The sequence below is a fragment of the Microtus pennsylvanicus genome, chromosome 5 (assembly GCF_037038515.1).
Source record: "Microtus pennsylvanicus isolate mMicPen1 chromosome 5, mMicPen1.hap1, whole genome shotgun sequence".
Lineage (NCBI taxonomy): Eukaryota > Metazoa > Chordata > Mammalia > Rodentia > Cricetidae > Microtus > Microtus pennsylvanicus.
This window is the reverse complement of record NC_134583.1, coordinates 87,947,074-87,959,572: the sequence shown is the minus strand read 5'-3', so window position 1 is coordinate 87,959,572 and position 12,499 is coordinate 87,947,074. Positions and strand designations below refer to the sequence as shown.

General features: G+C 42.1%; 1 protein-coding gene and 1 long non-coding RNA gene across 7 annotated transcripts in view; both read left to right on the top strand.

Annotated features, from left to right (window-relative positions):
• Positions 1–11,424, top strand: part of Rbm14 (RNA binding motif protein 14) — a 28,016-nt gene extending 16,592 nt beyond the window's left edge. For 2 of the 6 annotated variants that reach the window (XM_075973068.1, XM_075973064.1), the window contains one exon: positions 1,782–2,110. In XM_075973068.1, the coding sequence (XP_075829183.1) occupies positions 1,782–1,801 (20 nt within the window). In that variant the 3' untranslated portion in view covers positions 1,802–2,110. Of the gene's footprint in view, positions 1–1,781; positions 2,112–3,324; positions 3,748–8,539; positions 9,219–11,033 lie in introns of those variants that run through there. The other 4 variants (XM_075973066.1, XM_075973065.1, XM_075973069.1 and 1 more) reach the window with 4 other exon arrangements.
• On the top strand, positions 3,754–7,883 carry LOC142850033 (uncharacterized). Its single transcript, XR_012910643.1, has 2 exons — positions 3,754–6,084; positions 6,189–7,883. It is a non-coding gene; the product is annotated as an uncharacterized LOC142850033 (long non-coding RNA).
• Positions 11,425–12,499: the final 1,075 nt, after the last annotated feature.

Genomic DNA, 12,499 nt, shown 5'->3' with positions numbered 1-12,499 from the left:
TTTGATGTCTGCACACTGGCATGAATTGTGATCCTTTGAATTGTTACCTAGTCTCTACCTTTGAACCTGTAGAGATTCTAATTTAGTGAATGAATTGGTCTTGTATGCTATTGCAGGTATTTTTCAGGGATTTCGGCATAAGAAAATTTAGAAGATTGAACTGAGAGAAAAGAATTTCTATACTATATGTGTTTCTGGATACATATTGAGTTGTGATAATGTAGTATTAGACCTCCTCAGAAAGGTCCAGGGCGGTAGAACTGGTTGTATTGATTACTGATCTCAGGTTGCCTTTACTCAGACTCAGGTGCATCAGAGTGGCCATATTTAATGTCATATTTTCACATGGGGGGTGGGGGTTTTGAGACAGGGTTTTTCTGTAACTTTGGAGCCTGTCCTGGTGTCCTGGAACTCGCCATATAGACCAGACTGGCTTTGAACTCAGAAGAGTTTTGCTTTTTGAGACAGGGTTTTTCTGGATGTCCTGGAACTCTGTAGAACAGACTGACCTGGAACTCAGAGTTCCGCCTGCCTCTGCTTCCTAAATGCTGGGGTGAAAGGTGTGCGCCACAACTGCCTAGGTTTTAACTTAAAAAAAAAAAATACCTTTTCCCATACTTAAATTATTGGCTAGTTTTCTGTCTCTGAGTTAGGCTTATTTTCTGTCTTTTTTGTTTTAGTCAATCCCCTGTCCCCCCCCCCCCCCCCCCCCCGCCGGTTTGGGTGGCAGTATGCTGTTTGTTCTTCCTTTCCCCATCATCCTGTTGTCATGAAGTTGCCCTGCTTTCTGCCTGTTCATGTTCATGTTCAAGTTATCCATTAAGCACCTTTCCCCTTTTATCCCCATCTTCAAAAGCTGCTTTGCAACGGTCGTGACTAAAGTTGCTTGCTCACTGAGTATGGGATTATGTGAAGCAACCAGTGGGTGAGAAAAATGTGATGAGGGCATTGGATCCTGTGAAGAATGTTCGTTTGTACTTGTTTGCAGCTCATTGTGACAAAGCCTTTTCTCCTAAGGTCAGTTCTAGGGAGTTTAAACTTAACAGCTCTGGCTAATGGCACCCAATAAAACAAAACCAAACCAAACTTTTGCCGTTCCTGTTTTTTGCTTTTGTTTTTGTTGCTGTTTTTTTTTTTTCCTTTTGGGGGTGAGGTTGGGGTGGGGGTCAACTTTTATGTTTACACAACATTTTGGGTGGTGGGAGGCTAGAGGGATCATTATATCCCAGTGCCTCCTAGGTTTCTGGCCGGCTCATATCTGGGCCATTACACCGTAATTGAAGCTGGATCTACGGACTGTTTTAGAGTTTTTCAACTACCTAGTTTTAATTCCTGGGTAGCTATGGGACTTAGGAGGGCCAAAGTGGAAATTGCCCAAGGCTGAGGTTGATTTTTAAGTAGGGGCGGGTGCTCGGCTATTTATTGCGTGTGGTTTGTGTAGGCTGGACGGAGGTCTGTGTAAACTGCGGGGTGTAGTGGCGTTCAATTGCAGGGTGCGAAATCTTGGAATAGAGGACTGAATACAGTCAGAGCGTGCACGTGGAAGTGGTGGAATGTGAAAGCTTAACCAAGTTAGGGCCATGAAGCCACTGCCACACTGAGACTATCGCTTAGTCTGCCTAATGGCGGGCCGCACTTCGAAGAAACCCACGTTTGTGGCTCCTCCCTCACATGAACCTCCTGCCCAATCAGTGGCTTCGCTTTCACTAGGCTGGGTACTCATTGGCTTTCGTATAAAAGCTCCGGATTACTGACGTTTCCACCTCTTCCTGGCCTCTCAGGTAATTGGCGTTCGCGGTAACCAATCAGGAAGAGGATCTCCGGGAACGCCAGCCTTTTACTTTCCCGAACGTCCAATCCGGTGGTAGGTTCACTCCCCCTTTCTACCCAGAGTCACTGCTGTGGCCGCCGCCATTTTAGCATTTTGTCAGAACCGTCCGCGCTGCGAGGAGGAGGAGGATCTGCAGATTTCCATGTGGTGAGAGACTCCAAATCCTTCTGTGTTCTTTATTAAAACTTCCCTGACTCCCTTGGACGTCAGGGCTGTCCTAGTGGGGTCGCGGCCTGCCTAGCCGTCACTGAGAGCCGACCTCGGTCCTCGACTTTGTGCGGTAAGCCTGAAGCAGCCCTCCCCCAAGTCCCCACCCCGCAGTCCCTGGAATACCTTCCTTTTGTCCCCTTTATCCTCTGCTTTGCTGATTTTCCTATTTGGGGGTTTATGCCTAGTTAACTCTTAGATTTAGACATGAGACTCTCATGCCCCAGGGCCGTGTTGCCTCATTAAACAATATATAGCATCCATCTTTTACCAGGCAGTTTTTCTTTTCCTTTTTTCCCCTCCTTCCTTTTTTTTTTCTTTTTTCTTTCTGTTGCGCTTCTCTGTGTAACATCTCTAGCTGTCCTGGAACTCTGTAGACCCGCCTGCCTCTGTCTCCCAAGTGCTAGGATTAAAGGCGTGCACCACCACCGCTCGGCCAGTTTTTCTTTTCGTAGGAGCTACATAGTAAAGATGTGCGGCGCCCCCGCCCCCCCCCCCCCCATCTCTCCTACTCGGGCACTTTCTGTATTTCCCATACTTATTATCTGGTTGATTCCAGTATTCGCTATTCCAAAGGAAACTCATAAACCCAGGTACTTCAAGGCCCACGTTTCCGGAAATGATTGCTAAGAGAGGAAGAGCTAATTAGCAAGTCTAGTAGTTAGAATCTTGTTTTCTTTTCTTTGTTTTTTTTTTCATTTTTATTTTTTAGTTTTTTTGGGACAAGGTTTCTCTGTAGCTTTGGAGCCCATCCTGGAACTCGCTCTGTAGATCAGGCTGACCTAGAACTCAGATCCACTTGTGCTCCTGAGTGCTGTGCTTAGGGTGTATGCCACCACTGCCCGGCTTAAAATCTTATTTTCTAGTGGCTATCACCGTGGGCTGAAATGCTCAGTATATGTAGCTTTTAATTTATTCTCAAAACTTCCAGCCCTGTTTTTCCTTTGTCTGGGGCAAAGGGTCTACTCAGTGGCAGAGCATTGGCCTATAACACACGTCACTGTAGGTTTGATGCCAACACCACAAAATTCCCTTTGTCTACAAAAGACTGCCCTGTTAGAGACCTCTTTAATAGAAGTTTTTGTGGGGAGTAAAGCAGGGTCTCTTGTTGAACTCCCTTGTTGGTTATTGTTTGGAGATGTGACAGGGCACACCCATAAGATAAAATTTTTGGAACTATATGCTAGAGTAAAAGGAGGTGATAGTAGGGATTGGTTTTATTTATTTTTTTAATAGTTGCTGTGGACTTAGGTCTTCCCTTAAAAACTTTGTCTTTTTACTTGTAGGCTGTGTGGAAATGGTGAAGCTGTTCATTGGAAATCTTCCCCGGGAGGCCACAGAGCAAGAGATCCGCTCACTCTTCCAGCAGTACGGGAAGGTGCTGGAATGTGACATCATTAAGAACTATGGCTTTGTGCACATAGAGGACAAGACGGCCGCTGAGGATGCCATACGCAACCTACACCGCTACAAACTGCACGGAGTGAACATCAATGTGGAAGCCAGCAAGAATAAGAGCAAAGCTTCAACCAAGTTACATGTGGGCAACATCAGTCCCACTTGTACCAACCAAGAGCTTCGGGCCAAGTTTGAGGAGTATGGCCCAGTCATTGAATGTGACATCGTGAAAGATTATGCCTTTGTACACATGGAGCGGGCAGAGGATGCAGTGGAGGCCATCAGAGGCCTTGACAACACAGAGTTTCAAGGTGAACCACTCTCTTTTGGTGATTGGCAGCTCAACACAAGGCTATTAGGAAGAAATTGGATGAGTAGAGAAAGGGTTTGGGATAGAAAACTTTTTGTTGGCTGATAAGGATGGGTGATGCATTTCTTCAGCAACAATTTTTATGTTTATTCATTTACTTTGTATCTGTGCCTGTGTGCTGCAGCATGCATATGGAGATCAGAGGACAGCTTGGGGGAATTTGTTTTCTCCTACCACGTGGGTCACAGGGATTGAATTTAGGTGGCCGGCCTAACAAGTCAGGTGACAAGGGCTTTTTTACTCTCTAAGTCACACCCACTGACCCTCAACCTTTTTTTATGAAATGTTCAGGAACAGTGCAGGAAATAGATAATGAATTTTATAAAATGGAGAATGGTGATTGGAGGGGGAAATAATAGTTCGTTTTCATTTGTAGTATTTAAGACTCTTGAGTCTCTGAAATCCTTTCTGTGTGCATGGTGGTGGCGGTGGCGCAAGCCTTTAATCCCATCACTTGGGAGGCAGAGGCAGGTGGATCTCTGAGTTAGAGGCCAGCCTGGTCTGCAGAGTGAGTTGTTCCAAGACAGCCAGAACTGTTAGAGAAGCCCTGTCTTGAGAATACAACAAACAAAATCATTTCTCTGAAGACTTTGTCTTCTTTTTAATTCTGATTTTTATTGGATCAACACAAGGTCACATTGAATTGCACTTGATAGAGGAAAATCCAGAGAAAGAAAGCAGCAGGGACAGAATTTGGGTTAAGCTTCCCCTCTTGTTTCAGTTCTTTCAGTAAAGATAACAAACTTTTGAAAGGTTCTGGCTTTAGTTTGCTTTATGTCTGTGCGAAGGAGTCACATTTGAACATCACTTAGAATTAGGAGACTGATTTTAAGAATCTAGAGAGGAAGAGTTAGGATTTGGAGCAGTAATGGCATGTCCTCCAGTTGGTTTCATGTGCATGCAGGGGTAGATTGGTTTCAACATTTTGGGGGATAGTTTGGGGTTACCATAAAGCCCTGGTGGCTGAATTGTTTTTGTGCCTGAAGGGTGTTGATGTGGTTTATCAATTCATTTGAAAGGTATTTTATTTTAAGATCAAAACTTTCTTATCAAGAGTGGCATTTAAAAGACTGAATTGTCAGCTGGACTTTGAACTCCTCATGCTTTTAGGTTCCAAGAGTCAGAAACAGTTTTTTTTAAGGTTCTGACAAACTTCCAGATTACAGCATAGTCCTGGAACTCATAGCTATATTTCTTAAGGGGGAAATAAAAAAAAAATACACACACAGATTTTGAAATATTTATGTGTGATCTACAGAAGTCAGAAGAGGGTGTCAGATCCCTTGGGACTGGAACCAGGCGGTTGTCAGCCATATGGTAATTAGGTGCTAGGACCTGAACACGGGTTCTTTAGAAGAGCAGGAAGTGCTCTTAACTGCTGAACCATCCCACCAGACCCATAACTCAGGTTTTCTTCTTATTTATTTGTTTGTTTGTTTATGCTTTGATGTGAAGATTGCAGACCCCCTTGGAACTGGAGTTACAGACGTTGTGAGCTACCATGTGGGTGCTGGGAATTGAGCCAGTGTCTTCTTAACCTATGAGCCATCTCTCTAGCCTGCTCCCCCTCCCCCTTTTTTAAAATATTTAACTTTATGTGTGTTGTTTGAGTGTGGTGTGTGTATGTGTACATGTGTGCAGATCCCCCTCAGAACTGTATTTCAAGCCTGGGCTGTGGCTATATTAATACTAAGCAGTGGCAGGTTCTTTTCTTCATTACTAACTTTTGTGGAACAGTGCTTTATTGTCATCTTTGGTCCCCCCCCCTTAAGTTGAACCTTTCTAGAGTCTGATGACACCCCCCCATGTGACAAGTGCCCTGTGTCATGGGCATTGCTTTGCATTATTAAAAATGTCACAGGTCTCTCAGGTCTAGTTTGCTTTTCTTTTTTAATTGGGAAGCTGAGAGTTATTTTGTCAACAACTTAATTGGAAGCAAAGACTGCTTCTGTGGAAGGTTCTGGTATGATACCTGATATTTGGAGGCTTTCCAGCACTTTAATCACAAAGAGCTGGTGTCTTCTGGTGGCAGTTACATGTGTAAGGGGAGGAGGACAGTGTAGTCTGTTTGAGGGCAAGTGTCCTTATAACTGGGTATCTGAAACTCGGGCTCTGATGCTAACCCATGCTTAGTTAATTTTACACTGTTTCTTTCTCTTAATGTCATGGTTTTTCAAAATACGGTGCTAGAGATAGAGTCCAGGGCTTTTCACATGCTAGTAAGCTGAGCAACAGCTGGAGACCATTTCTTCTCTCCTTTCTTCATTATGTTACCTAGGTTGGCCTTTTTTTTTTTTTTTTTTGAGACAGGGTTTCTCTGTGGTTTTTGGAGCCTGTCCTGGAACTAGCTCTTGTAGACCAGGCTGGTCTCGAACTCACTAGGTTGGCCTTAAACTTAGGTTGGGTTTAAGCCATTTTTCTGTCTCCAGCCTCTTCTAGGTGTGTGTTTCTCCAATCCCTAGCATTACTGTTTTATTCCCTCCCTGTGTGTGTGTGTGTGGGGGGGGTCACACAGTTTTTCTATACAGGATTTCTCTCTGTAACAGCAGCTCTGATTGTCCTGGAACTTGCTCTGTAGATAAGGCTGGCCTCAAACTCAGAGATCCACCTGCCTGTCTCCTGAGTGCTGGAATTATATCATGCTTGCCTTTGTTTCATTTCTTAATTGGTCAAAGTTCTTTATATGTCGAGTAATAATACCTGACTAGTCCTTTTCCTTTTAGTTTATATTCTTTTTTTTTCCTTGCCTACTTGAAGAAAACTGATTTTAGATTTAAAAGGTTTAGTTCCCTTTTTGGACACCAGAATCAACAAATGCATAGATCAAGGCATTTATCAGTGAATAATTCTATGTCTTAAGTGTGTTTGCATGCTTCTTGGTTGTATTTTTTTCCCCTAATTTGTTATGTTCTAAAGTTTCCCTATCCCCATCCTGGGCAAATTTCAGTGTTTCCATTATGGCCTGTAAATATCTAACTGCCTATCTTTGTTCTTTTTGATATCTGCAGTCTAGATTTATTAAGCTTTACCTGTTTTTGTATTTTGTCTCCTCACTCTCTTAATAGTTCCTAGGATCTAATTTTGATTTTTCAGGTGAGATTATTTAACACTTTCTTTTATGTAGGAGAAACCATTTTTCTAGTGACTTGAAGTTATTTTTTTTAAAAATATTTATTTATTTATTTTGTATACAGTGTTAGTTTTCATGTCTGCCTACATTCCGGAAGGGGGCATCAGACCTCATTTTAGATGACTGTAAACCACCATGTGGATGCTGGGAATTAAACTCAGGACCTCTGGAAGAACAGTCAGTGTTCTTAACCTGAGCCATCTCTCCAGCCCGAAAAATTATTTTTTACTTTTACCTGCATGTATATATGTATACTAAGTGTGCTCGGCACCTTGGAGGCCAGAAGAGGGGATCAGATCCCCTGGAAACTGGAGTTACAGGTAATTGTGATCTTCCATGTAAATGTTGGGAATAGAACCTGTCATCTCTGGAAGAGCAACCAGTGATCTTAACCACTGTGCCATTCTTCCAGCCTCCTCTTCTGTTACTGTTACAACCTATGTGTTGAAGTGCATTAAAGTCATTACACTGTGAAGATTTTGTTGGATTTAGATACCTTTTGAATTCATTTGCCAGTAAATTTGTTGACATAGGTAGAAATTTCTTATTAGGTGAATAAATTGAGAATTTAGTTTTAACCTTTATTCTTAAAGTTGCCTCTTTTCTTTTTATTAGGGCTTTTAGAACTATTTCATTTTCAAAATACCAATTGTGTTTTTCAAAGAAAGGTTGTGCTTGGAGCATGTTCTTAGAATTTCAAGATCTTACTTGATTTTTGAAACAGGCTGTATGTCATAACTTAGATTGGGCTACAGCTTAACTATCCTCTGGCCTCATTCTTCAAAGTGCTAGTTTTAAGGTGTGTGCCGTCATGCTCAGCTTTTTCCCATCTTCTCACTGTAATTCCTCTACTCTGAGCAGTTTGTTTCACTAACATTGTTGATTATCCTTTGTACCTTTCTTATTCTCTTATTAAAATGCACTTACCGTGTGTATATGTGTTGAAAGCTTGCCCAATTTTCTTTTGGCCCTCTGATTAGAGTGTCAAATTGTGGATAAATCCCTATTAGAATGATTATTAAATGAGAAAGAACAATTTAAAGAGAAGACCTTCATCTTGTGTTCCCATATTTCCTTAATTCATTACTATTCCAAAGATCTAGCTTTGAAACTTGGTATCCAGGCTCAGCTTTGGAACAAGTCCTAATCATTCTTAAATGATGGTAACTTAAATGAATCTCTTTTGATTTGGGGTATGTATGCATAAAATTGGCTCAACATTTTTTCCCCTACTTAATCTTGATATAAAAGATGGGTATGTCAGATTTTTGAAACATTCTTGAGTTTCCTATGTATTGGGCCAGTGGGGTAGCTATTTGTGCAGTTACTTGGCAGTGGGTGAAATCTCTTTTTTTGAGCAAAAGTAGAATTCTTAAAACAGTAAGCTGATGTTGATAGCTATATTTCTTCTTCATCTGGTTATCTTTTGCTTGAAATAAGGTCATTTATGCTGGACTTCCCCATCCCCTGTAGAAAGTCATTTTGACAATTTGTCACACATCTAGAGTTGTTTAGGTAAAACCATTGCTGTGTCCAGTGGCTGGGGTTGGGGCTTGGGCTATTACTTCGTGATAGCAACCCTTCTTGCGTCTGTTTCTTCAAGGCAAACGAATGCACGTGCAGTTGTCCACCAGCCGACTTAGGACTGCGCCCGGGATGGGAGACCAGAGCGGCTGCTATCGGTGCGGGAAAGAGGGGCACTGGTCCAAAGAGTGTCCAATAGATCGTTCGGGCCGCGTGGCAGACTTGACTGAGCAATATAATGAGCAATATGGAGCAGTGCGTACGCCTTACACCATGAGTTATGGGGATTCATTGTATTACAACAACACGTACGGAGCGCTCGATGCCTACTACAAGCGCTGCCGTGCTGCCCGCTCCTATGAGGCAGTGGCAGCTGCAGCTGCCTCTGCATATAACTATGCAGAGCAGACTCTGTCCCAGCTGCCACAAGTCCAGAACACAGCCATGGCCAGTCACCTCACCTCCACCTCTCTCGATCCCTACAATAGACATCTGTTGCCACCTTCAGGAGCTGCTGCTGCAGCTGCTGCTGCTGCTGCTTGTACTGCAGCTTCTACTTCATATTATGGGCGGGATCGGAGCCCCCTGCGTTGCGCTACAGGCCCAGTCCCCACTGTTGGAGAGGGCTACGGTTACGGGCATGACAGTGAGTTATCCCAAGCTTCAGCAGCCATGCGGAATTCCCTGTACGACATGGCCCGGTATGAGCGGGAGCAGTATGCGGATCGGGCGCGGTACTCAGCCTTTTAAAGTTTGAGGTGAGAGTGGGGGGGGGGTGTCCCCTGTTGGTTTTGCCATCCCTCCTGTGACCTCAAAGGGCTCTAGTTAGGCTGCTCTGCTTGCTTGCCTTCTGCAGGGCTAGTATGAGTTTACTAGCATAGTTCAGTTTACAGACAAGTCCTTAAATGTTGGAGTTTGAAATAAACATCCTTTGCTCTTTTGCCTATTTTCCCAGGCTTCTAATAGTGGGAGTCATTCTCATTGTATTTGTGTTTGTAACAACAAACAATGGTGTACTGTTAAATCTTGGGTCAAATCTGTGTGCTGTAATTGACCTGGGATCCAGATACTCAGACATAGGTGGGCTGCTTCTTAGAGTCTGTTGAATTTCTTAGCTGTGTGGCACTAGTTCCTGTTTTTTTCTTTTTTTTAGTTTGCTGTATTGCATTATGCTGTGAAAGGGTCTGATAGGACCACTAATGATAAAGTTTCTAACTAGTTAACTGATTACTATTGTTCAAATCCTATGAAGACCCACAAAGGGCTTCATCTTAATCTTGAAGATTGTTTCTCATATTCTCAAAGGTCTCTCTGTCTTAGGCATTTAAAGAACTTAATTAGTGATAAATTAAAGCAGAAATAGTCGAAAACATTTCTCATAGCGTAAGAAAGTCTGTCATGAGCTTCAAAGTCCAACTTAACTGTTTAGTCCAGCTTCATGACCTTAAGAGTCCACTTTCGTTATCTTTTACCTCTATTGTGTTGTAGCCTCTTATTCAGTTTTTTTATTTTTGACCCTGGGTTTGACATGTTTCACTTAGTGTGATACAGCAGTATACGTTTACATGCATACTTGTGTATTCCTTGGTTATGTTGAAATCTAGTCTTAGGAACTTTACCATGATCACCTCATCCTCATCTTCCTGTTAGTTAAGGACATTTAATACTCAGCAACTTTACCCGAGTCCATTTGACCATGACAGTCTCAGTTTGTAGCCTAACGGGACCTTGAACTCCACGGTTCAAGTTCAGTTGTGCTTCAACTCTGAGTGCTGGGATAGGTGTTTACCACCATGGTGGTGCTTCTGTTTTGAATACATTCTCTTTTGACGCTTCTTGTCAGCTTTGGGCTCTAGGTTTTTTGAGAGTGCTGTTGTACTTGGGTTACTTTTCAGTTCTTTTAGTTTTGAGGAGCCCTACTGTGTCCCTGACATTGTTATTGATCCTTAATCTTGTAATACAGATACTTTGTCATCTTTCATATTAGAGCAGATGATGTGTCCATTGACTGGTCCAAATGACTGACTGGGTTCATTGGCTAGGATTGTGCTAGAAGAGAAACTTGAATAACTTGATGTAGCTTACACATTTTCCAGTGCCTTCTTTTAAAAGTTGGTTCTATAAACCTTCAAACTTGTTCAGTTGATCCAACTTTTTTCTAGTTCTTGCAGTAATTCATAGATTGAAACATATTGTTGACTTTTTACCCCAGAGGTTAATTGGAACTTTCCCAGTTTTTTTTTTGTTTGTTTGTTTTTGCTCTCTGAGTTTGTGGAATTACCTTCTCTTGAGAATGCTAATGTTAACATTGAAAGTAATAGAATATCTTTGCCTACTATCATGAAAATTTTGCTATTTAATTTGGAGAAAGGCCTTTACTAGGGGACTATTTAGCCTTCCCAATGATTCTCTGACCTGCAAGCTGTTCTCATTTTTAGAAATTATGTTGATATTAGGGAAAGGTAAACTTAAAAGTATCAAGGTATGACGTTCTAAGATGTTCTTTGAAGTTTCTAAGAGGAAAAGCCCTTTTGAGCTTTGCTGTAAAGCCCCTGTACTGTGCTCTCTTTCAGGTGGGATGTGTGTGGGCTGAAATTCCAAGCTGCGGTTGTGCATGAGAATACACCCTTCGTGGTACCCCATCTCCGGGACGTTCTCGGCTCTGTGCATTCAGTCCCTCAGGAACCATGGACCTTAATTTACCTTGTTAAGTTCAGACTTTCTTTTCCTGTTCTCTCTCCTGCTCAATTTCCTGTTCTCCTGTGTATTCTTCTGTAGCTTCCCATTTATGTTCTGTTTTCCCAGCATGCCTCCTGTGCAGGAACTGGTAGGGGTTGTGCTGTCTCTTCCCTGCCTCCTGACCTTGCTGAGAATCACTGCTCCTCCAGGTTTTCTTTTTTGGCCCAAAGGCTAGTCCTAGAGATTTGGATCACTTTCCAGTGAAATAAATGGTTTCTCAAATTAGGGTATGTGTGCTTTGAGAAAGTTCTTGTTTGGACTTGTTTCTGGGTTCTTTGTTTATTTGTACCCTGAACAAAAGGTGGGGAGTGTTTACAGTTTAAGCTACCTAGCTTTGGGTGAATAACACTGTAGAGGTTTTTACTTTTTTTTTTGTAAATAGTAGATAGCACCTTTTGGCACTAAACAGAAGAGTAGTTGTACAGAAGAATTAAAGTAGGCATCCTTGTTTCAATGAAGACGTTTCCTGCTGGTCCACTTTTGATTATAACACCAACTAACTAGTGGTTTAGAGCTGTAGATCTTTACTTGCTTCGAGAAAGAATCATTGTGCATACTTGGCAACTTCTGTTAATACTCAGTCAACATACCTCCCTTGACTTATTTCTGGCAAAGAGGTAAAGGTTTGAGGGAAAAGAAAATATTTTAGAAAAATAAAGTTATGACTCTGCCAGAGTGCATTTTGCTATTCCATTGACTAGTACTACTTTGTGGCGCATTTCACCATTCATATGGTTCTGCCAGAATCAAGAGTCTGCATGAGTAGTTAGTTCCACAGCATCTTATAGCTTGTATTTCATGACTGTAGATGAGAGGTGTAAAGGGCCCAGCAGCTCCTTTGTAAGTCATTGATAAACTTACTATCAGCAGTTAAGACAAGTGTTTGAATGCAGTGAGAAGCCACTGCTTTAGTGTCATGATTTTATTAAAAACAGTTTGTCTTCTATGTTTCAGCATATATAGGGCCATCTCTCTATCATTTACTTGACCAGTATTGAGTTCCTCCTGTTATGCCAGGCATGCTTTCAGTAAAGGGGTCATAATGATGAAGATAAAATGAAATAAAGATGATAAAGGAGCCACTTTTGACTTGGGTGAATTTAAATTTATCTACTAACTGTCTATTTCATTGAATCATTCTAATTTATAGATGGCTGGGATTGTGACAGCACTCTGGACAAAGGTAATTTTTTGTGATCTGAGACCCTGTGGCTAAGTGATGTCTGTGTTGCTCTTCGGTCTTTCTAGGAAAGGAGTTTTTACTTCCAGGCTGAATTGTTTTCTTTGCCATTGTTGCCTG